Consider the following 24,883-nt stretch of genomic DNA (forward strand, 5'->3'; position numbering starts at 1 on the left):
GGAAGAGACTCTAAGAACAGGCCAAACTGATCATCATCTGCCCACTGCTCCCCAAGTCCCATGGAGATCTCAGATGCTTACATTGGTTTAAGCAAGAAACCAATAAAGTTTGACATTGTTTTAAGAACACAGCATACATCTCTCAAGACTATCAAGTTTCAACTGTAACAGTATTTCAAGCAGTAATGTGGACTCAAGAACCAGGCTTTAGCCTGATCTTCAGCTCACATAGATCAAACCACCAAGTTTTATGCTACTTTGTGTTATTGTCAACAGAAATGGAATTAACTGTCAAATAACTGTGTAAATTAACTGACAAGCTGCCAGTAGTATTTGCTTATTGATCTGTAAAGCACATATATAATTACACTATACAGGTACAGTTTTCATTTGTTCTTTTCCACCCCTGTAAAATATTCATGCTGTATTTCTTACCAAAAGAAAGAGGACATGCATCATACTTGAAATAAGATGTACAATCTTATGTATTACTTTGGTTTTAGCTGAAGGGAGTTAATGACAGATTAAAAAATTTAGAAGTACTAATCTATGTGTAAGCACCATACAAAAAAAAAAAAAAAACCACACCAAAAAAAACCAACCCACAACCCAAACAAAAAAAAACCCTACCAGAACAACCACAACCCCATCTCTTCCCTACCTGCCTATTGCATCTCCAAGTCCTTCCAGCAAAAGTCCTTTTCTGATTATTCTTCCATGAAATTTATAAATTGACTTTGCAGCGTAATGAACTAAATACTCCAACTTTAATATTTTGCATTCATACCAAAAACAATAAACAATTTTTACAAATAGTGTTATTTACTAAAACAATTCTTGTACAACAGTGCAGTATATCTAAATATATACATATGCCAACATCAAAGGGAGCATCAAAACAAACAAAACCAAAAATGCACTTCGCTACTGTGTACACTTTATTAAAACCAAAGCAGACTGCAGCAGGCTTCTTTTCTTTTTCATGACAAAGACAAAAATTATTTGGATTTCCAGAAGGACATGCAGGATAAAACAAAAACGCCTACCACCTTTTTGCCAAGGTAGCAGAATGAAAAGTGAACTTTAAATCTGCAATTTTACATAGTAGGAAATGGAATGCTCTTAAACACAAACATCCTTATTTAAGAAACAGGCTTCAAAAATGTACATAGTGTTTTTTACATATTGAAGCAAAAAGTCCAAATGTCAAGGCCTTCCCATGTTTTATTTGTTGGATATGTGTCAGATAGTATACACACGAAGGTTAATACTCTTCATTGCAGCTGAAAATGAAAAAGGACTAGCTGTAGTGTAGAGTCGGTCAGCTTTACTAAGATTGAATAACAGAGTAAAAAATGATTCTGCCTGCTGTTAGCAACAGTTTTTTGTACTCTTACTTCACCTTTTTCTTTAAAAAAATCTCCTCCCAGTTTTTAACTGGAAAACTTATGCTCCCACGTTCTTCAAAACAGATACATACATCTTCTCCAAAGGAATCTGCAGTTACGTAACCCAAAGCGCCATTGTAGCTGCTGTAATTAGAGATATTCTTTTTCATTCTGTCTGTGAAATCCAGCAGACAAGGTGTAAGACTTTTATATTTAACGACTGCACAGATATCTTTGAAATATGAGTGAAAAATAAGGTGATATTAGAGAATATACTAAAAAAGTTGGAGAATGAGGTATTAAGCAGTTCTCCAGTGTAAATCTGATGTTCCTGCCATCTAGATGAAATCAGAGAACTATAATAGCAGCCTAGACTTGGTCAGCAAAATATGTACGCGCTACTAAAAGCAAATTTATCTCCATTGTTGCATCTAAGCATTTGCAATCTGACAGATTTCTCTGAAGTTCTGGTTACTCAAATTCATTTCAGCTCCCTCTGCTTCAAAATTCACGAACAGTAGCTATACCATGAGGGCAATATGCTGTTCCACACCTGTTGAGAAGCATGCAGTAATTTGTATATTTTGTTCCTTTTTACTGCTGTTTTACTGCTGTTTGTATGTCCTTTGGCTGGTGACATTAAACACACATCTACATGGGTGCCAGTGACTAAACAGAGATGGGTAAATACGTTGCCACTGTTCCTGCAGCTGCCCACTGTGGAACACACTGCCATGACATCAGCATAGCAAATTTTAACACACTGCCTCAGTTATTTTTCCTGGGATGCTTTACAGTAAGTCTTGACATCTTTGTTATGTGCACATAAATTGAGATGATACACATAGGTAAACAAGCTTTGTTTATAGAACTGAAATGCACAGAAGGCACTTTCCACAGTTTGCTCCAGTTCACGATAACCAAGCCACTAAAAAAAACCCTTCTGAAGTTAACATTTTTGTAGTCCTTAATAAAAGGGTTAAATAACAAAGTGTTATATAAAACATTATGAAAACATTTTAGCTTTTCATTGACAATTTACATGTAAAGAAACAAGACATTCAAAAATTAGGTCTTCTATTGGAACATGAATAACACAGCATTTCCAAGGATTATTAACTTCCAAATAGATTAACTTCCTGAAACTTTATTTGCTAAAAAGTTTTCCCATACAGCAGCTGTACATGTACTTTCCCCCTCACCCAGATTTCAGTGTTCAATACTAAGTGTTCAATAGTAAGACAGAATGTATGTGAACTTAGTCAAAACAATGCATACATGAGGAATCTGAGAATAAATCACAGCAGAGAAGCACCAGCAATGGCATCTCCAGGTTCATGACACCAAACCAGCAGAGGAGTACTCAAATATAATTGCTGAATTATCATTTAGAAAGTATACAAGAGGATGAGTGAAGGAACTAGTGCAATGACAGCACCTAGCAAGGTAGGAGGAGGCATCACTTTAAAGCATCTAGCACATGGGACACAACCAAGCGAGAAAGCAAAATTATATTTTCTGATAAATAAAAATAATCAACTTGAAGTAACCCAGCTCCAAATTCAATTTAATCTGAAAATTGCATCTGAAATGGGAAACATAGGATGCAACAGAACTGCTAAAACTCTGAACCTTAACACCTAGTGATCTACCGCACCAACCGTGGACAATGAAAACAGATTTTAAGTCAACTAAAATTCACAACTTGTTACAGGAGATAACTTAGACCAGTGACTCTAACAAAGGCGTGAAGAAAATAAAAATTAAAAGCATCCACCTTTTTTTCACAGCTTTCATTATACTGAATTTATAGTGGCGTTGCATTTTAGAAAGTTGGTTTTGGTCATGATGAACACGAAAAAAGGTGATTTTGACTTTCTTAAAGATGGGTAAATGCCCAAAATAAGTTGGAAAGCAGACTTAAAATACACCCAAGTTTTCAGTGTTCAAAGGAGAAACCAGTAATGAGCATTTCTGTGTGTTAATGAAAGACTACTTCAAAAATTTTAAAAACTAAGATAAATTAGTAACAAAAAATAGATTTGTTGAGTCATTTCTGTACAGAGATTCCATAGGCCCTTAGCAGGGAACATGTGACCACCTAAGAATACACATAGTCAATGCCAGCTGGACAATTCTGTGTAGAAGTTACACTCTTCCATACACATTGCTTCTCTGGTTTTGGAATAAGGTACCTAAAGTATACAGAACACTATCTAAATTATACTACATGCTCTTTCTAAAGAAAACCACCTCTTTGATCTATAAAAAATTATCTATGACACAGTATCTTGGATTATTATTTCTTTTTTAGTATTTCCTTTCAAATTCCACATACTTTTTTGATGACACCAAGTGCTGAAGTAATGACAGTTTGTGAGGGTGCTTAAGAATTCTAGAGAAAAAAAATATGTGAAGATACTAGTACCAAAACTGCCAGTTGGCTAGAACATCCCCGACTGGAACACATCAGCTATAAGCGCGTTGTAACCACCCCAGTTAGAAGTTATGCAAAGTAGTCATCTGAAAGCGTTAAAAGCAAAACACCAGTGTCTATGAAAACAGTGAAACAAAGACATGTTAGGTAACTGCAAACAGATGCAGAAGTGTATGCGATAATTGAGGTCAGCTTATAGTATAATGTACAATGGCAACATTTAATTCCAGAAGCATCACACTAAAATATAGTACACAAAAGCAAACAATTTCTGACATGTACACTAACAAGACTGAAAACGTGGATCTGATGTTGAAGCTATCTAGTATTGCTCTAAGTGGAAATAGAGTCAATGGAAGAGATGAGGAAACCAGGATGCATTAAGAGATTGAATACAAATGCAAAAGTTACAACACTCTTTGTACAAGAAACTCTGAACAAGAATATCTAAAATGCTGCCTTCAATTGCCATGTTCCTTTTGCAGCACCTCAGCTATAGAAAGAAAATATCATGCCTTAAAGAGCCACCTGGCTAAGTTACTGAGAAATGCAAGGGTTTAAAATAGGCTAATGCATGCTGCTGCAGAAGAGAATCCGAAGCAACCTGAAAGTGAATGAAAATAAGATGACTCATAAACTATTCATACTGTAGAAGGGCTAACAAACTCAAATGGTACAACTGGAAATTGAAACAGATGTTTAAGGCAGAAGTGTCTGTGTAAGAACAGTAAGCACAACAAATTGCTAAGCAAGGCCACAAGAGATAAAATAAAGCCCTGAAGGTTTGTTCAGCAAAAAGTGACTTAAATGTCCATAATTCTCCATGTTCTAATTAAGAAGACTTGAGTAAAGTAGTGTCATTCATGTTGTGTGTTCCAGTTTAAAACTCCATCGTTTCTCTTCCAACTCAATTCCTCTGTCTTTGGTGTAATCTCTACCAACACACATAGAATACAGTTCTGGTTCTCACCATAGAAAACAACATGGAAAAAATAAATTACATGCTTCTCATGATAAAATGCAAGATCCTGTTCTGTTGCATGGTCCCACGATATGTTTAGCAGCCTCTGAATAGTAGGTTTTAGTTATTAATTATATCTGAAGCAGAATCATAATTTGCTGTTATCCCCCCAAATCACTTACTAGTTTACTAGTTTACTTTGGTAGACAAGCCATCTAATAGTCATGATACACTTGTGTTCAATTCAAAAAGTATTGAAACCTAGACTCAGATAAGTTTGTAAATTCATATATAGATCTTAGCTTGTAAGTGTAACCATGATATGCAGGATTATCAGAAATACATCACATCTGTCATAAAACTAGACAAAACTATGAAACATGGTTGTCAGTTCATGATTAAAATAAAATAGTAAATTATTTTTAAACATTGTGTTAAATATATTCACATGATCACCATAGCTATACAAAATGGCCACTATTGCAATCACACACTATATGTACATAACATATATGCCACAACAGTTTGCAAGTGTTGAGTTTTCACAGACTAGCCAATTTTACCAGACATAAATAATCTTGTACCAATTTTTAGGCATTTTAAAAGGAATTAAATGTCCTTAATATATCTGTTCCTCTGCAAAATTAAAAAAAAAAATCCTAAAAAGTCAGTGCAAATTGAACTTGTTCACCAAGATAGATTCTTATTAAGCTGAGGATAAACAAAGTTGAAGAGATTAAAGGAAGAAACTCATAGAACTGCCAACTGCCTTCAGCAGAGGTTACAGAAGATTAGGAATCAGAAGTCCTGGATCCTATAGCAGAGCCTTCTGTGAGTAACTATGCTGTTGTTGTTGAGGTGTTGGAGGCTGTGGTTGTTGTGGAGGTGTTTGTTGACTGCCTGCTGTCTGTGGCAGAGGTGTTGATGCTAAGTTATAGTTTGGCACCTGGGACATACTAGTTCCAGCATTTTGATAAGCAGCAACATCAACAGTAGCAGGTGGCGGACTATACACTGAAGCCTGGTTAGAGTAAGTATTTCCAGCAACAGAGCCAACCATTGCACTGGGGAGGGAAAAAAAATAAATAAGTTGAAGTTGAATTAACAAGCCATTTACCAAGAGAACAGCAACACTTTATCACTGCTTCAGCTGTTCTTTACATACACACAAAATCCTCCTAAATCTGGACACCTTGCATATTTAACACTGTAGCCAATGAATTTTCCAATTAGAACTCAAACACACTCCTCAGATTTAAACACACCTCCCTGTGAATCTGTACTTTGCTTTACTTTCATGGAGCCCCATCTACTTTCCATTCTGCTTATGGAAAAAAACAAAATCCAACCAACCATTTTAAATAGCAAAACAAGAATTATGCAGAAGCTCAGTATATCAATATATGTCTTACCACTGCAAATAAGTAACTTTGGGGGACTGAGACTAACAAATACTTCGATAACTCAAGACGGATGTTTATCTCAACTTCATAAAATAAAATTACTTTATACAGAGAGTAAAAAAAGCCACCAAAAAAACCCCACCACCAAGCAAACAAAACCAAAATACCCTAATCTTTTCCTAAGGTCAATTCAAAACTTATTTGTAATACCAGTAGCTTAGCCAAATCTTAGCATCTCTGGGTATCTACCCAAAATAGAAAGCCACTTGTGGCTCCTTTATATGGGGAAGCTGTTTAAGCTTTGGTAAGTATTCATAGCCCTATTCACTTATTTTCCAAAGTCAGCAGAGTTCTCCCCATGCTTCCACAGTAAGATATTTGAAAAAAGAACAACACGATATGCACTATCCCAGAAATTATGTAAAGCCAGCCAGCCAGAGCAGCAGATGATTTTCATCATGAGATGTGTATTAAAAGTTATATTAAAAATAATAATAAAAACCCTATCCATCATATCTATATAATTTTCTACTATTTTTATTTTATATAAAAATATAGATATAAATAAATAATGTATTTCTTACATATAAAATTTAAAACTAGATAAAATTATAAAAACAACATAAAAGTTTGAAGTTTGTCAGGAACTTTTACCATATACACAACACCAATAACACACACATTGGAAATAATTGCACTGCAGTATCTTTCATTTGTGTTTAAAATTATATTTCTGTATGAAAAAAGTTTCCTTTAAATACTATCTGTAGTCCTTGAAGTTTAAATTGATTTAAACTTGAACAGGAAAATATTTAAAATTACTTTGTGTAAGACGTCTGTGCAGGCTGACCAGGCAGTATGGAGCTGGCAGATGGAGTAACTGTGCCTTGGCTGAGAGAGGAGAGCTGTTCAGGAGGAAGACTGTAGCCTTGTAGATGGCCCATCTGTGCACTCCCTGCCACCAAATATGCACTACTTTGAGGTTGCCCCGGATAGACCTAGGAAGTTAAATAAAGAAATATTAAAAATAAAATAGAAGAACATTTATTTAATATCTGACTTCAGAACTTAAAGGCAGCCTCTCAAAACTTTTATTACAGATGTTTTAATAAAAAGCAACCGATTGTCTTCTATTAAGTGCTGCAGTATGAAAAAATTGCCAGCTTTTCAAAGGTCACTATTTACATTTGTAATCTCAGGCTCCAGTACCGAAAAGGTCAAATAGTTTACTGGAAAACTTGTATTCCAAGCTTGTATTTTAATGACCATCACTCATGCTAGCTAAAAGCTTCTACTTTTGAATGAAAATACCAGAGAATTTAAATTATGCAACAACAAGCAGTCCAAAGCAGAATACTTTTTGATGTCCAGATAACTTTCACCAAGTAGAATCATTAAAATGGAAAACCAATTGCATTTTTGTATCATTAGTTAATCTGTCATTTCATGTAACTGTTGAGACTACCACTGTAAAATTGTTTGAGCGGGGCAGAAGGGAAAAAGAGGTCTTATGAAAATTTCAATTGAAAATAAGGTAATGTTTTACAATTAACTAGAGGAAAAGCTTGCTAGTAGATGTGTCAACAGTATTCTACATCAAGACTAAATTTCTAAACCCTATACTTTCGTTCAATCATGAATTATTTGACAACCCAAATTACTAGAAGATACCAGGTCTCATGCACAACTGAGTTCATTGAGTTTATGATATATAGCTCTTCTGTCCTAAGATCCATGAATCTCAGATGACATATTCATAGAAGGCTTATCAATATTGCAAAAGAATTTTAGAAGACAGAAAAGGCAGAGACTACCTAGCTTTTCAGAACTTACTGGCCCATCTTCATCCCCAAATCCAGTTTTTCCCTTTAAGAAACCCCAGAAACATGTCCATTTATAAAACATTAACATTATTTGGTAGGGTCACGACATGATTGCTTATCACATATGAACAGAAGACAATGTTCCTCTTAATGACACTGTAAAAGTATACATCATCTTCTTTAAAACACACTGAAACAAAGTACGTACTTGTAGGGAGCTAAAAGAACTAAATTTTCTTCAATGTTTATATAATACTGCACAGGTACTAATAAATTGGCTTGAATTATTTTTTTTTACTCACTCAAAAAGCAAGTAATTTATTGAAAAAACAATTTGAAATGTTACATATTCCTATAAGAAGGAAAAGAATACATCAAGTGTGCATTAGACTGTGGATTTAAACATCTAAATGTTTTAAAGACCTTTTAAAATACCATAGTATACAAAAAGGCCAAAAGACCTACTCAGAGAGAATGGCCAATTACATGGAAATGCTGTCATGAAAGAACTATAAATTTTAACTTCAGTAATTTAAATGTTAAATGCTTCCTACTGATATTTCCAAAAAAGGAAACTAAAAGAAGAGACTGATTTTAGGGTGGGGAGGGCATAATCTTAAACAGGAATTGTACTGCTTTTGTTCTTTTTACTTTCCTTTTTTTTACCCGAGCAGCTTTAATTTTTAATTTTATGTGCAACTCAAAGCACGGAATGGGCTTTTTCCTTGGTCTAGAAGAACTGAAGCGAAAAGAACTAGAGGTGTTCGAACCTGCAAAAGGAGAATACCCAAAGCTTGCAGCTGAAAACAAACTTATTTTTTTTTAACATACTGTGTTGAGAGGAAATACTGCTTTTTCATTTGAGTTTATCTGTGAGGGAGCAAGATGATTTTAACCTAGCATTACGGTAACAAAGATCATAAAAAGAAGTTTCCAACTCAGGGGGCAAGGGGGGTGGGAACAGAAGGGCAGAAATAGGAAATGAATTATTATCTGCAATCAACAAGCTCCACCATACTTTAAATATCAGTACATATTTATTTTAGTAATGTAGAGAACTATACTGTAAAAAAATATTTAACCAAGTTTTGTAAAAAAGTTATTTCATGAAAAACTGCTTACCACTAATAATTTATAAGAAATCAACCATAGCTCAGTATGTACTTGATAATGTTAATGGCTATTAAAGGTTACATACATACCTGAGAGCCAGAAACACCAGATGACTGCATATAATACTGTTGGTTTTGTAGTTTTGCATACATAGAATACATTGGGTCTTCATTCATCAATTTGTTATACAAAGAAAGAGCCTCCATTGCTTTAACATTGAGCTCTGAAAGTTCTGAATGTTTCCTAGAAAACACATCTTAGTTTATTCTACAATTTAGATAACCTCAGTACAGAACAGATAATACAGGGAACTTTCATGAGATGTGACAAGCAACTTATTCTTACTGCCCGTGAAGTAATGCCTGACAAATGCCAGAATGTCAAACGGTACAATACTATAAAATATTGTGTGACTGGGAAAAACAAACATTCAGACCTCCTCCCAGATGAGAAGATACTAATACACACACCTATTTTCTTTGCCAATATTCACAGAAATGATTAACATATCATTAAGTAACAACACTGGTATTTCTAAGAATTAATTTTCATTTGAGCCAAAACACATGACTTTTTTTACCTGTCTATATCTTCCAACTTTTCATCTATGAGAGGTCCCATCTGGTGGCACATTGCTAGAACAGAAAGACATTAAAATATATCAGAGTAATAAAGATTTCCATATTGCAAAGTCAGAAGGCAACTTTAAAAAAAAATTATGACAGAAATGTGTAGATGCTAGTCTTAACTTTTTTTTACATCACTACTATAATCTATATGCCAAAAAAGTTATAGTAACAGAGGTAGTGTCATGAACAATTTAAGAATGACATTCAGCTGAAGTTTTCAGTAGTGGTACAGTTTAAAAAGTACAGTATCTAAAACGACAATAAACCCACAGAAAATAAAGACATTTAACATCCAGGGAGTGTAAAGCTGAAACTATTTTGCATAAAAAAAATTTCAGGCAAATCTGAAAGGTGATCTCTTCTTCAAGGAAGAAAATTCACCACTGCAACCTAAATCATGTGCTCAACCAACATTAGTACAAAAAGACTATCTACGAAAACAATGATGGGGAAAACAGGTTGCAATGATGCAAATCATCTGCAAAGACACTAACAGCACATTGCTATCTCACTGGGATCCTAACTGGGGGAAGGGGGCTTATTCAAACCACTGACACAAGCAAAAAGCAACACCAAAACTTACCAGAAGTAGAATGGAAAAGCATTAAAATAAACAAAAATGCACCCTCCTGCCAATCTTCAGCACAAGGACAGGAGGATCACATAACCGTCAAGCAAACCAGTTAACTAACAGAAAGACAGAGGTTTTCAAACTTAAAAATAAAGAGACAAGGAAGCTGAAAGGCGATACTGCAGTCTAACCCTACACCAGAATGCAAAAGGTGCCCACTTAGCCAAGCATGAACTATTTACTAACCAAGAGATGTGTTTAACACCAAGAGCCACTCAACGTTCAAACCGAGAGATGAGGAAAAAAAAAAGATTCAGGCATCAAATATGCCCGAAATGCATTACAAGCAGCCCTGGAACAGTGCCTTCCCTCCCAGTTTTCCCAAATGAGAGATGCAGAAGGCCCTGAAAGCCTCTGGGCCATGATGGGTGAAAGGGCATCACTGATGTGTTCCTTGAAGGCAACGCCAGGTGAAAGAGGAGTTGTATGAAAGGCACCCGTATGCTTCTTTGAACTTGGGAGCACTAACACATTAGCAGAAATGCTGGGAAAAGATGTAAAACCTGGTGTAAATTCTATCTTTTTTTATTTATAACACAAAGTGTGGTAGAAGGCATGACAAGGATTGCTTAGATGTCTGTACACTAACACAATGACCGCACTGCTGCCAGCCACAAACAAACCCGGGGCTCCTGAGAGTGTTGGGATGAGCTCTGCAATTGAAACACATTTGTGACTTGACATCTGGATGGCAGAAGAAAATGAAGTGGGTTTTTGTCAAATACTGATCAGCACCTGCCACCACTGGTAGGAACCCAAGATCCAACATACATCTATAGCAAAATTCCCAGAACCTATGCCAGAAGTAGTATCTACCCAAGGCCTACTTGAGCGCAAAGCCAGTACAGTCTTGAATATAGCACTGCTGAAATATATGCAGCCATGTTTGGCAAGTGCTGTTGAAGGTAGCTGGGGAGCAATCACCCGACTACACTACAGCTTTGAGATTCTAGGAGCAGTCCCACTGTTTAATATAAAACTCAGCATTGCTCTAACGATCTCACAATGTGTTTTGAAAGGAGACCCTAACGTAAGCTGTATCTGCAGGTTGGTTGACAAGCACACCTTTAATTTCTTTGCCTCTGTCCTGGACCAGATAGGGGCAATCTGCTTCTTAGACAACAAGCCTCTATAGCTGTATTTGGTACTTGAAAGAATAAAACCATTCATGTTTCTTTTTATAGCCCTTTAGCTTTAGTGAAACTAGAATATGTGCAGACACATCACTGATGTACAGTACCTAACACGGGATTCACTTACAGGTATGATGAACCAGATGGGTGTTGAAAGATGGGAGATATCCAAAGCTTACAAGCCTACGCACTTTCTTCCTGACTAACTTCTAGATAGATTTGGAATCTGCCATTTTTCTTAACAAAGTCCAGTCTTATCTGAATTGTTCGTTTAAGCCAATGTTCTGTCTCATAATTGGTAAGTTTCTTCCTTCTCTGAAGATCCCTTCCAAAAATTTTGGTGCATTTATCAACCCAGGTAAAATGGTCTATAATGCCTCTTTGAAGAGGCATTCAATTCGAGTCTAAAGGACTAGAATTTTTACCATTCTGTAACATATTTGTTTGATATTAAAGTCCTATAGAAATATTCATGCAAGCAAAAAGACTGGGGGACACCCACAGGTCTATTCTAAGCCTCAGTAGTACTTCTGCTTCCTCTCGCGGAATCTTCCTTACACTCCTTTTGCAACTCATGCTGTGCTACTCTAAGAAGAAAAAAGAGAAAAAAAATGAATATATGAGATTGAACTAAGTATTCCTGGGTCTTGAAAAAGAAAAGAATACAAAATATAGTTTTCTTGCAAGAGGAGTGGGCTTGTTTTAAGCTAAAATTTTGCACTTTGGTCTCTTAGATGTGGGAAACAGGAAATAAGAATATAATTATGGGTCAGGCACTTTTCTCAGGCATGCTTGGGGCATGCACATGAAGCTGAAGTAGTTTCAATTTGTTTTGATACAGGTAATGACTAGAGAGGAAAACAACAACAAAATGAAGCCATGAGATCTTCTTACCCTCAAGATGAAGCAATTCTGGGAGGTCTGGCTGGTCATCAGATGGATCTGCACTTTGCAACATCTGCAAGAGCTGGTCCATTTTATCCTAGAACACAAATTGTGTAATTAGGGCATATGTGGGGTGAGAATTAACACTTTCAGGAGAGTAAATTAAGGCAGCTATTTACAACAGCCATTTGGATATCCTGGGACTTGGAAGTCATCTAGACTAACTTTAAGAAAATACAAATCATACATGTTACTTTACAGGAACTAAGATGCTTAAACAAGGAAAAGCCAAATTATAAAAATTATTAGTAATAACAAATGGAATGTGCAGAATACCCCTTTACTCCTAAATTTCCTTTTAAACAGTATTTTCTAAGCAGTTTCCATTTTTCAATTTTAGTTATCACATAGGCAATACCACCACCTGGTGGGATTAGTGGTAATGTTTTCACAGAATACATTGAGTAATTTAGAAAGAGACGGGTACTGAAAAACCTCTTGCATTTTTTAAATGTAAGTGTATAAGGCCTATCAGCACATGAGCAATGTCATTACTAATTTATATATGAAAGGATTTTGTTAACGTGATGTTTGGAGGGGTTACACAGTTGACTTCAGAATAAGTAATCCTTGACTAACCATTTTAAGTGCAACCCAGTTATAAAAATACCAAAGGGTAGAAAATTAACAGGCATAACCTCTTTGAAAAATATGTCTCAGAGTGAGTTATATTGTTTAAACAAATATTAGATATAAAGTATTAAAAATCACTTTTTAGCTGAGTGCTATCAAATAAATAGCCTTTAACAGGCCAGAGTTATACAGGTCATATAACTAAACCCATGCTTTTTCTTCCCTAACCCCAGGAAAGGCAGGAAGAAGCCAAATTACTTACTTCCTTAAAAATAATACTATGGTAATTCTAAAAAGAAAACAAGCCACTATAACATAAACCAACCAGGAATCACAGAAGACAAAAGCTGGAAGGCACCTCAAGGCAGGCCTGAGATAAGCTGTTTCAGCAGATTACAAACTAGTATCTCTTGGGAAGAAGAGTATTTGAGGCAGGAGTTAAACAGGACTTTAGAAAGGCAGTAACTGATTTTGCATTTCAAAAAACAATGACAGAACCCTAGTTAAGAAAGAAATAGAAGGCCATGGAAAATTCTAAAGATAACAATTCTAAGCCCCCCAGGAGGGAGAGAAGAAAAAGAACAAGGTGGTGGGGAAAGGCAGGGGAAAAATATGGGCTGAGAGTTCTTCGGAACCTTGCAGAACCGCTGCGGTGAGATTGTGTAAATCTTACTAAATACTGCTTATGGAGCAACAAAAAGATCACAGTTTTCACAGAGGGAAAGAGGTCTTTCAGACTGGAAGAAGACAGCAGTGGTTATTCTGGAAATAAACCTAAGACAGCATTCAAGATGGGTAACTCTGAGGTATCCTAAAGTACTTAAAGCAAAACTTGGAAGTAAATGCATCACTCCACACCAAGCTTCTGGTCTGAAGGTGAACAGCTGTATAACCTTGGAGCAGGGCCCTAAATAGAATGCAGTTTCCAAATTCAGTTTCAGAAATTCCCAAGAACTTCAAGGCACATGAACAAACTCGAATACTGCAGATATTATTTTTTTAATTTAAATCAACTTTCCCTTCCCATTCTCTTTCGATTATGTTCTCCTGATATTTCAAATTGCTTTTGAAGTACAGGATGAAACTGTTTAACATCACACATTTAATTGTACCAGCAGATGGAAAACAGGGCTTTTATCATGCTTACTTCATCAATATAAACCGGTTCAGGCTCAGGTTCTATTGTCTCTACTTGAACTTCGTCACTGAACTGCACTGTTTTCTTCTCAGCTTTCACTGTAAGATAGACAGGCAGACTTTATTTTAGAAAATAAAACTAAACAGAACAATGATGTAAATGTTATACAGCTAGTATGTTGGCTAAGTTCTTTGCATTTGAAACATCTACTGTGAAAATTCAAAAAAACCCAGTGTTTTGTTAACATTTGAAGGCCAAAACCATCTCCAAAGACATAAACAATCTTTTTAAATGAATCTGTAAATTGCATAAAAAAGGTATCAGTCCACATAAGGTCAACAAAAACATGTGTTAGCAAGTAAATGTCTTTATTGTAGTCTCCCTGAACATAACATACTTCTTAATAAGCCATCAGAAAAAGAGACTGAGAGAGAGTGATTGGAAGAAATAGAGCTAATGAATCAGGTTTAAGAGAAAACTGATAAAGTAACCTATGACAAACCAGAGCCTTCTTTTCTCCAGAACAAAGTATAGAATTGAAAGTTTTCAAATTTTGCTATTCCTTCTCCCCCAAATAGTACCTGCAAAAGCATCTCACTCCTTTGTAGTGGAGGCCACAACAAAAAAGCTATATATTTGGGAAAAAAGCCAAATACTACTCTTATCACACTACTATTATCAGTTAGTCTTAACATAGAACAGATGACTCCTACAGCATGTAATTCTGCTGACCTGCTCATACCTTTGGCACATTCATATTAAGAGCACGGGAGATCAATCTTGCAAACCCATCAGATTTACATAAACCAGTTCTAGAATATTAAAACCTTGTCTAATATTTAATATTTTTATTAAACATTTAGAGTAGGTTAGACTCATATAAATAGATAAAAGAAGATAACCAGTATGCAGAAAAAAACTCCTTCAGTTACACACACACAGAGCAAATCTACAGCTGTAGGTTTCTTGAATTGTTTAAACAGTGGTAACCTTCTCCGATTCCTGTATACCCAAAGGCCTTCAGTTTTTCCTTGATTAGATATGTACCATTGCAACCAGGCAAAAAGGCAATTTGGAAAAAAAAGTTGTTGCCCAAATTTGTCTAGGTGTCAATGGAGTTGTTAAATGAGTTTCAAGGAAGCTACTGACAAAGCCAGCAGCAGGCAGCATTTTTCAGCAGATGCCAGCTTGGGCAACCTTGGTCTAATACATAAAGTTATGACTGTTGTTTGTAACAGCACAGCAAATGCTCCCGCGTTTTTACTTCGAGTATCATATTAACTTGCAACTGAACTCTATCATAAGGGAAAGGAAACAGAGAAAGTAAATCAATAGAGAAATATCCCTTGTAAAGTTACTTACTCATTTCTGGCTCAGCAGAAAGATCAGCTGTGACAAAATTAGACGGAAACAATCCTATACCCTGATGAGTTTCCCCTTTCCACCAATTTGGATCACTAAAGATTAAAAAAAAGAAATTATTAAAACCCCCATACATAAAAATATCCATACTCACATGGAATTTTCCAAAGAACTGCACTGTACAAGGCATTTACATGACTTATACATACACAGACATCTTTACGTAAGAATCTTTATGCAATAACATCAGTATGTTAAAAATCTAGCAAATAATTAAAGTATTTAACATGTAAATTTATTCTATTGCAATTGTATCCCAATGTATGCTTCTACATAGAAGATATGATTACTCCTGATTGATTTTTACAGTCTAATAAATTTATCATAGGTAGTCTAAATGTATTACCTGTCATCAAGGATAGTTATAAGTTCTCCAGCTTTAAAAGTTAATTCGTTGTCTTCAGCAGCCTCAAAATCATAGATTGCACGAACCTTTCGGCCCTCATGTTTGTGATTTGTTAAAAGGCTTGAGGTGCTTGGGTACAAACTGGAAAGTGCTGTTTGCTGTTGCCTTTGTTCTTTTAGTGACAGTTCAATAGCTACAAAAGAAGAGTTATTCACATGAAAATTCCCTATAAAAACAGGCTGAATGATATGAAAATTAATTCTGTGAAAACTTTCAGTATTAATGTCATTCCTGTTGCTTCATAATCAACTTCTGCCTTTCACTTATAAATAATGGTAAAAAACCAAAAAGATGTTTTACAACTAGAGAGCACAATTCTGCCCATAGATTTACTGAGGCTTTCAATATGGACAGGAGAAATAAATAACACTTAAGCACAAATGGGTTAACTCAGTGAAGTCATCCATTTTTTTATATTATTGTTATTGCCTTGAACTGATGTATTTACATTCTTGCTAGCAAACAGACGATGTTGAACTTTTCCAGATTGCTTGAAACATGAAAAAGATACAGCCGTTCAGGTACACACTGTTTCTCTTTTAGATCAGGGGTCTTGAGCCAGGATTCACAGAATGGCACAGACGGCCTGAGGTTGGAAGACACCTCTGGAGATCATGTTGTCCAATTCCCTGCTCAAGCAGGGTCACCTAGAGCTGGCTGCCCAGGATTACGTCCAGACAGCTTTTGAATATCTCCAAGGATGGAGATTCCACAGCCTCCCTAGGCAACCTGTGCCAGTGCTATGTCACCCTCCCAGTAAAAAAGTGCCTCCTTAAGTCATAATTAAGAAAATTATTTTTGCTTAGAAATGCAAAACTTTGTCCACTCCTTTTCTCTCCCTGTCATTTCTTGAAAAATTTTACATTTCTTGGTCATCTTCAATTAAACTTGACTGAGCAGAAAGGTTTCAACTCATATTAAACTCCTCCAAGTTTGTGAAAAAAATGATCATGCTTAAGAGACATGTTTAAGACACAGAACGCAGAAAATAAACATTAGAGAAAACACACAGAATATAAGCCTTTGAGATACAGATCCCATTAAAGCTAGATTTTGGAGGGTCAACTGTTGAAGAAACCATTAGTAACATAGAGAGATGGGCTAATGGCGATTTAAATAAATCAATATTAGATTAGATTTATGACTTATCAAGGTTATATTAGAAAATACCTAAACAACAACAAAAAAATCCTATCAAAGATGAGAAACTGCAAACCGTCCACCAAATACTAGTGCAAGAACTTCATTCATATAGTGAACCAGGAATTTTTTTAGATTTTTTTACCCACAGAACATTTTTAATCGCTAACCCTCCATGAAGGGTACAAAAAGAAAGGAATAGAAATTGTAACCACAATCCATAAATAGACAAAGGAAGGAAGTAAAACATTTGTTCCTGCTTTACCTGATATTTACCAATATATTCATCAGATCAGCGAGTAAATGCACTCACCTTTAGCTAAATCCTCCTCTTCCTTTTTGTTGGCTACTGTACCAGGATCTTTGGCAACTAGAGCTGGACTTGCTTTTGCCTGTTCAGCAGCCTAGCCAAAAGTGAAAGATGTAAAAACAGATTCAACAAAAAACCAACAAAGCATTAAGTTCATCATTTTGATTTTATTCATCTGCAATATAAAAATCTCGAGTGAGAGCATTTCATACCTCAAAGGAACATTTTATTAAGACAAGAGTTTTCATTTTGTTCCCTAAACACATTATAGAATTCAAGACTACAAACTGTAAAATACAGAGCTGAGGATAAAAAGAATTTGTCATCTCCTTTAAGAACAACCACAAAATTTAACATACCTGTGAACCAATAGCTGGGAAAGTAACTCCTTGCTCCTTAAGATTTTTTATCATAGCAGATATTAAACTAAGCTGTGGGTCATTCTTGAATTCATCAGTCCATTCCACCATAAGGGCTTTCAGCTTTTCACAAACTTTTGGATGACCCTGCAAGAACAGTAGAAAGTAGTTAAATAATGTAGGAATCTGTTCTTAATTCCTTAATTTGAAATAATTTCATGTTATGTTACTGTGAATATAAACTGTATAGACACTTTATTTTGGAGTCAAATTTATCACTAAGGGATATCTTAGTTAAGAAAGGGAGAACAGTACACCAGAATTGTGTTTGTACTAGTAAAATATGTACTAGGCCCAAAATAAAGAAAAACAAGGTTATATAAAAGCCCTGTATTATCTCCATTTCACCACATCTGTATTTAGTGTTTCACTGTTGTCATTTAATGTGAAAATGAATTTGTATATTTATCAATGAACACACCACACCTCACCTCCCCCAAACAGAATACATAAGTAACCATGGCTGTGAGAAAAGACTTCCTGACACAGTCTTCCCAGTAAACTTGTATCCTTCCCCCAGCCACCAAATTTCCTATCTTCCAAAAGTAGATTCCATTCCACTTCCAGATCACCCCAATTTTCTGTCTGATTTTTCTTTTCTATGAATTATATAAATCAAAGAAATACATTACCTTATTCAACACATTGCTTACTTCACTGGCAAAATCTCTTGAACAGACTTCTAAATGAAAGATTTTGCCACAATTTGATACACATGCACCTAGAAGCTAAAGACAGAAAGATTAAAACTCAGATGTTTTGCAACGTAACTTTTCACGAAGGAAAAGCACTACCTAAAAAGGAACCTACTGTTAATGCTTGCATAGCAACATGGGGATCTTTATGGTTCACTCTCTTCATAATAGAACGGAGACAGTCCTTAGGCCTAAAAAAATAAAACAGATTTTAAAAAATTTAGTGGAATGAACACTAACTGATAGCAAGCTCTCCTAAACATCATCAGTAAATTATTTAGCAGCGTATAAGCGCAACAATAAAAAAAATACACTAGTAGCAGCTGTAGCCATATCTATCTGTAGGTTTGCTAGCTTTCTTAGTTATCAAAACCTCTCAGAAAGTTACATTACCTTTTGTAGTTAGAAAGAATTACTGTAATTACTCCAGAAATGCATAAAATCCCTTACAAACAGAGAACTGTAGTTCTCTGTAGTCCATATACCTACTTCCCCGAACTTCACTCACACACATGAGCGCATTTGCTTAGGTACTGATTACCAACACCCTTTTGCTACCTTTTTAATTACATTTCTCAGAGTCTCTTTTAATCAGCAGAGGAACATTTATAAAGAAGATATGCAATGAACCAACAAGTGCTAAAAAATTGTTAGACATTCTGTATCAAAGTTTCAAAACAATTCAACACAGAATTAATTACAGGTTTCACCTAATGTTGCGGTAGGTAGAAACAATGTGAAAAGAGAATTTAAGAAAGTTTGAATGGGAGTTTCAGGCATAGTTTAGTGTATTAAAACCTGTGTGACTTTCTATTATTTTCTTCTGTCTTTAAAGGTGGTAGAACGCTGAGCGAGGCTGGGGTAGGACTTATCATGGGCATACAAGCATTAGCTGTTGAATAGCCCTGAAAAGATAACCTTGAAAGGGGTTAAGTAGGGGAAGAAGAAAAAAGGTGGTAAATTTAAACTAGAAGATTTTTATGCATTTCTGGATTATTTATAGTAACTTTTTTTTTTTTCTAAGCAATACTTTTTTTTTCTATTGAACTGATACCCAAGAACTAATACGAAACTTAGGTATAAGTTACACCACTGCTTGGCTATACTATATTTGGCAGTGTCTACATTTTACAGAAATGTCCACCTCATATTTAGTAGTACTAATTATAGAAAATGCTGTCACACAGCAAGACGACATACCACTTAGTGTATACCTTCATATAAGCAATTATTACAAATGAAGGCTATAAGACAAGCACTGCCTTTTATCTATTAATTATCCAAGACTTATCATATGTTCCCTCTAATTGAGAAAGAACACATGCTAAAATTTTCAGAAATAACTGCGCTTTTTAACCATTAATTTCTGAGGACGACATCAATGTTATAGGAGTGCAAACACAAAAAAGTGCATGTCCATTAACTGTGAAGCCAGTATTTATAGAGGTAGGATGCAGGACCAAGACCATAGCAGTTCAGAAACAGGACCATTACCCCAAGTTTTTTTTTTATTAAGGAATCCAAAGTCTTATTAAAAAGTAATACAGTAACAAGAAAGCCTCAAAGCCAAACAATCTTCCACATGTGTCAAGTACAATTATGAAAAGGTAAAATACCAACAAGAAACCCCTCGGTAATTCACAAAACCACCTTAATAAATTTAACAAAAAATATCTATTTGCCCCTATATTTAACAGAAATTATCAATATTTGATTGTTAATGTTTTAACATGCTCGAATGTTTAAAATAAATCTTTTGATTACATCTACAGAAAAAAAAAATGCTGGGTTTACCAATATTTAGTCACACAGACTAAGAATCCATATTCCAGACAGAACTGTAATCCTTATTTTTACTTCAAATTAATTAATCATAAAATTTAGTTTGTAAACTATGAGAAGCACTACGCAGAAATCAGAGGGAAGGCACACAGCCCGCAAGAACGGAATTCTGTTATTAGCCATCTTTCCAGACCATACTATACACACATTGGGCCACAGTTCTGCTCCAATGATTCTATAATCAAAATTTCAGATGCAGCACAGTGAGTGGGAAAAACAATTCAGTAAGGGTAAAATAGGGCAAGCTACAACAGAAGCTATGGTATTATATACTAATATCTCCAGAAAACATTCACAATAAACTTCAGTTTTAGTTTTAGGGAGTAAAAATTAAGGTATTTGATTATATTTTATTTAACAAATACAAAATTAACAGCAATCAGAATCTAAAAATACAACTCTGCACAGAACATTTCATATGTTTTCAGAAATTTATTTTTCATTTACAGTCCAAGGTAACTGACTGTGGGGCTCAAGATTACATAGGTGACTCAGTTTTCTTCCTTGCTCCTTCAGAAACAAGCCAGTCAAAGAGCTTCCTGGTGACCCTGTTAGACAAACATTGCAAAGACTTTGTAAAATGCTACTGAGACTGGGTAACTTGGGGGGTGAGTGGGGGGAGGGGAATAGAAGGTAGTTTGGAAGACTATCAAGTAAGCAATTTTACTGTTCTCTCTGGTATGAACAGGCACAAAAAAACCCAAAGAAGAATCGGCTAACCAGAGTACTGACTCACTGAGGCGATGATTAATTCATAAGGAATCAGGACAAAGTTAGGCAAGCAGCAATATAGACAAACCATTTCTCAATGAAAACTTTCCAGTACCCACCCCCAACAGAGAGTGCTGCAATGAAGATTTCTATTTTATTAAGCATTGGAGTATTCTCCCAGTCACTGGCTTAATGTTTTTTTCAGCCATTGTTTTTAGTAAGTAGCTTTTCTGGACAAAAACTGAAGTTGTGATAGTTTCAAACCTAAATACTGATGTGTCTCATTAAGTTAACACAAAAGGTAGAACTATCCCAAAGCCAAATGCAAACAGAATTAGACTTAGGAACGGCCAGCACTGAAGTGACAGTGGGGAGGCAGGGAGTGGGGTGCTTCATGCTGCAATACACCACATGTGGCCTTTAGTTTTCGTTTTTATCCTGCTTAATGAATCATCCAAATTTTACAATGTTATTTTACCCAGAGCTGATAAACTATAGATTCAGTTGTGCTGTGTAAGCATTTTATAACAAAGCAAAAATCTAACCTATCCTGTAGTCAGATGATTTTAAACGTCAGTCAAATACAATAAAAGTTTTTAACATAAACAAGTTTTCAATATTGCTGTAGAAAAACAGAAAAAAAGATTGCCTTTAATGGTAAAACCTTTTTTTTAATCATGTTTCCATGTTGAAAAGGCAACTTGCTCACTGAATTACCAGTACTCCCAAAAAATCTGATGCAAACAACGTAATATACAACTGCTGATCTGTATTAGTCCTTAAATTCAGAAATGAAAAAAATGTGTTGTCTTTTAGACAAATTTTAGATAATCTTAAAAACCTGATGTGAAACATGCAGAAAGTATTGAGTTAATTCCATACTACGTATGGCAATACTTCATATATGCCATTATAAACAAGGCATATTATTAAAAATATTACAGAATATACTGTCTTTCCAGAGTTTTCTATGAAAATTCCAGCATCAACACTAAATTAATTAAATTTTGAAACTCACAAAAAATAGAGGAAATGGTCAAAGGGAGAGATTCAGTGGAATTCTAATTATTAAAGCCTGTTTAAATTGGTTGTATTAAGGGAAGAAAGATAAAATGTTTAGCTATTGGTGATTCTCTGTGACTAAGGTACTGCAATGTAAAAATTAACAGTAGCAATTCTGCTACTGAACTGTAACTAATTTATCTTAAGAGAAAATGTAGGACCTTTGTAGCATAACAGGTTTCAACAGTTTCCCCAGATGCAAACAAACTGTTGGCAGATCTAAATGAGACAATGTGCCATGTAACACTGTGAGACTTAAAGTGACTTAAGTCCTTCCAGTTTCCTGCTGTTTCAGGTGTAAGACATTCTGCATCTAAAATGCTGCAGACATACAATGAGGCTTACAGAACAGTACAAAGAAAACCCATAAACCAGAGATTTTATAATCTAAACCTCTACCAAAAACAGCAACACACAGCTTGTATTGGACCAGAATTGGTTAAAAGGTTAAAATAGATACCAGTTAAGACTAGCATCCTTGCCACAGGAACTTAAACTGCAGGAGAATTTCAAACACTGTGGCACATCAGATTTAAACTCCTTAATGGGGAAGTTTGTCTTACTTTATCTTTCCATGGCATGACATAATACATCAAATCAAAGAAAATCCACTATCAGTAAGTTTTAACAGAATCTGAATTTAAGCAACAAGCCTATTACAAACAGGATAAATATTACAAAGGTTGAAGTCACAGCCAGGATAAAACCACTGTTTTAATAAAAAACACAACACAACAACAAAACCATACACAAATAAACAAACCCCACAAATCATAACAGAAATTCCAGCTGTCCCAGAAAAACCTAGCTGCACATTACCAGACACTCTCCAGTTCTGTCTGTATTCCCAAGCAGCTGTCTCTTGCAACTACTTACATTTAAGCATTGTTCAGTAAGTTGCTGTGAAACTAAGTCTTGCATGTGGAAATGCTTTCAGTGATTAAACAGAATACTGAAGCCTTCAATAATATTGTTACATGCTCAGCATCAACATGCACAAGGAGTAGAAATGCAGTTTTACATATGCAGATTAATATGAAACATTATTTAACTAGCCAGCTGTTACCTTAGCCACTGTTATACACAACAGCACAGAAGCCTCACTATGCTATTTATAAGTACTCCTCTAAAGACCATCTCTAATCCCAAGGAATAAGCTTATTTGCAAACCTGTCCTTTGGAACAAAAGTCCCAGGTGGGAATATGCTGTCTGGCATCTCATACTGTTTCCCGCAGTTTTACAAGGCAATCCAAGTTGTTCTCAGCGAAGCCATTCATTAAACAGCAGCAATGGCAAACCTCTCTTTTTGAGGCTATTCCTTACCTGAATTGTTACAGGGAATGCTGGGAGAAGATGTATTTAAAACACTTCCAAAGCTTAATGCTACATTGAATAAAACCACTGTAAATACATTGAAATAATTCCTTTAAACTGTATTTTTTATTTGTTAACTCAAATTACACTTTATCTTTTCATGTCCAAAAAACAAGTGCGTGTATAAATTCCATGACAGAGTTCAGTAAAGAATCATTAATGGAAGCACTAGTGGCCCATGTTAAGATGTGTTTAATTTAATAACACATTTTCAATATGTACATTTATCGAAGCCCTGACATCAGAAATAGCTTCTCAAAACAAGGGGAAGAAACACAGAACCTCATTGCTTTCTGTGACAAAGACACTGGTGGTCTGGTGGTGAGGACAAGGGAAGCGCAGCAGATGTTTTATACCTTGGTTTTAGCAAAGTTTCGACATAGAGTTGAAGCTCATATAGTTTCCTCATTACCCAATTGGTGAAATATGGGCTGGATAAAATGTTAATAAGGTGGGTGGAAAACTGGCTGGCCTCCTACGCTCAAAGAGTTGTCACCAGCGATGCAAATTCCAGCTAGTGGGCAGTAACTAGCAGGGTTCTCTGCTGGAACCAACAGTGCTTAAATGCCTTCGCTAATAACCTGAATGATGGGAGGCAGCGCACTCTCAGCAACTTTACTGACAACAGCAAACTGGAGGGGAGCAATCAATATACTGGAGGGCAGGGCTAATATCCAGAGGGGCCTGGACAGGCTGGAGAAATGGGCAGACTGGAATTCAAGTTCAACAAGAACAAGGGCAAGGTGTTGCATTTCATATGGTCTGCACCAGCAAAGGCCAGGAGGTGACCACCTAAAAAGCAGCTCTGCAAGAAAGGATCTGCCGGCCCCATTGGGTAACAGGTGTCAGCAGGGCAGCCTGGCAGCAGACAACCAAACGTATCCTGGGTCAAGCAAGTGGCCAGCGAAGCTAACAGGGCCAGGGAAGTGATCCTTCCCCTCTGTTCTGCACTTGTAAGAGTGTATCTGGAGTACTTGTCCAGTCTGGGGCTCCCCAGTGCAAGGGGGATATTGATGCACTGCAGGAAGTCCAGTGGAGGGCTGCCAGGATGGTCACATGCAGGGAGATGGAGAGCTGCTTTCGGTTTTGAGAAGAGTGAACTAAAAGGGGACCTTACTGCTTTCTACAACTACTTAATCAGAGAATGCATAGAAGGTGCAGCCAAACTTTCTTAGAGCTGCACAGTCATAGGATAAGATGCAACAGATAAACTGGGACTGGGGAAATTGGAAGCAGAATGCAGGATTATTTATTTGTTTACCCACTGACTGTGAGGGTAGTTAAATACTGAAACGTGTGGCCCACGGAGGCTGTGGAAACTCTGACG

At 35.8% G+C, this 24,883-nt stretch overlaps 1 protein-coding gene across 1 annotated transcript in view; it reads right to left on the reverse strand.

Moving 5' to 3' along the window:
- Positions 1-748: 748 nt before the first annotated feature.
- Positions 749-24,883, reverse strand: part of STAM (signal transducing adaptor molecule) — a 35,800-nt gene continuing 11,665 nt past the window's right edge. The window contains exons 3-14 of the mRNA XM_037384344.1: positions 18,682-18,757; positions 18,504-18,599; positions 17,812-17,958; positions 17,456-17,546; positions 15,943-16,135; positions 15,537-15,631; positions 14,184-14,272; positions 12,413-12,500; positions 9,706-9,760; positions 9,215-9,368; positions 7,012-7,187; positions 749-5,850 (exon numbers count right to left, since the gene is read on the reverse strand). Of these exons, the coding sequence (XP_037240241.1) occupies positions 5,601-5,850; positions 7,012-7,187; positions 9,215-9,368; positions 9,706-9,760; positions 12,413-12,500; positions 14,184-14,272; positions 15,537-15,631; positions 15,943-16,135; positions 17,456-17,546; positions 17,812-17,958; positions 18,504-18,599; positions 18,682-18,757 (1,510 nt within the window). The 3' untranslated portion in view covers positions 749-5,600. The remainder of the gene's footprint in view (positions 5,851-7,011; positions 7,188-9,214; positions 9,369-9,705; positions 9,761-12,412; positions 12,501-14,183; positions 14,273-15,536; positions 15,632-15,942; positions 16,136-17,455; positions 17,547-17,811; positions 17,959-18,503; positions 18,600-18,681; positions 18,758-24,883) is intronic.

The sequence above is a fragment of the Falco rusticolus genome, chromosome 4, assembly GCF_015220075.1.
Source record: "Falco rusticolus isolate bFalRus1 chromosome 4, bFalRus1.pri, whole genome shotgun sequence".
Taxonomy (NCBI): Eukaryota; Metazoa; Chordata; class Aves; order Falconiformes; family Falconidae; genus Falco; species Falco rusticolus.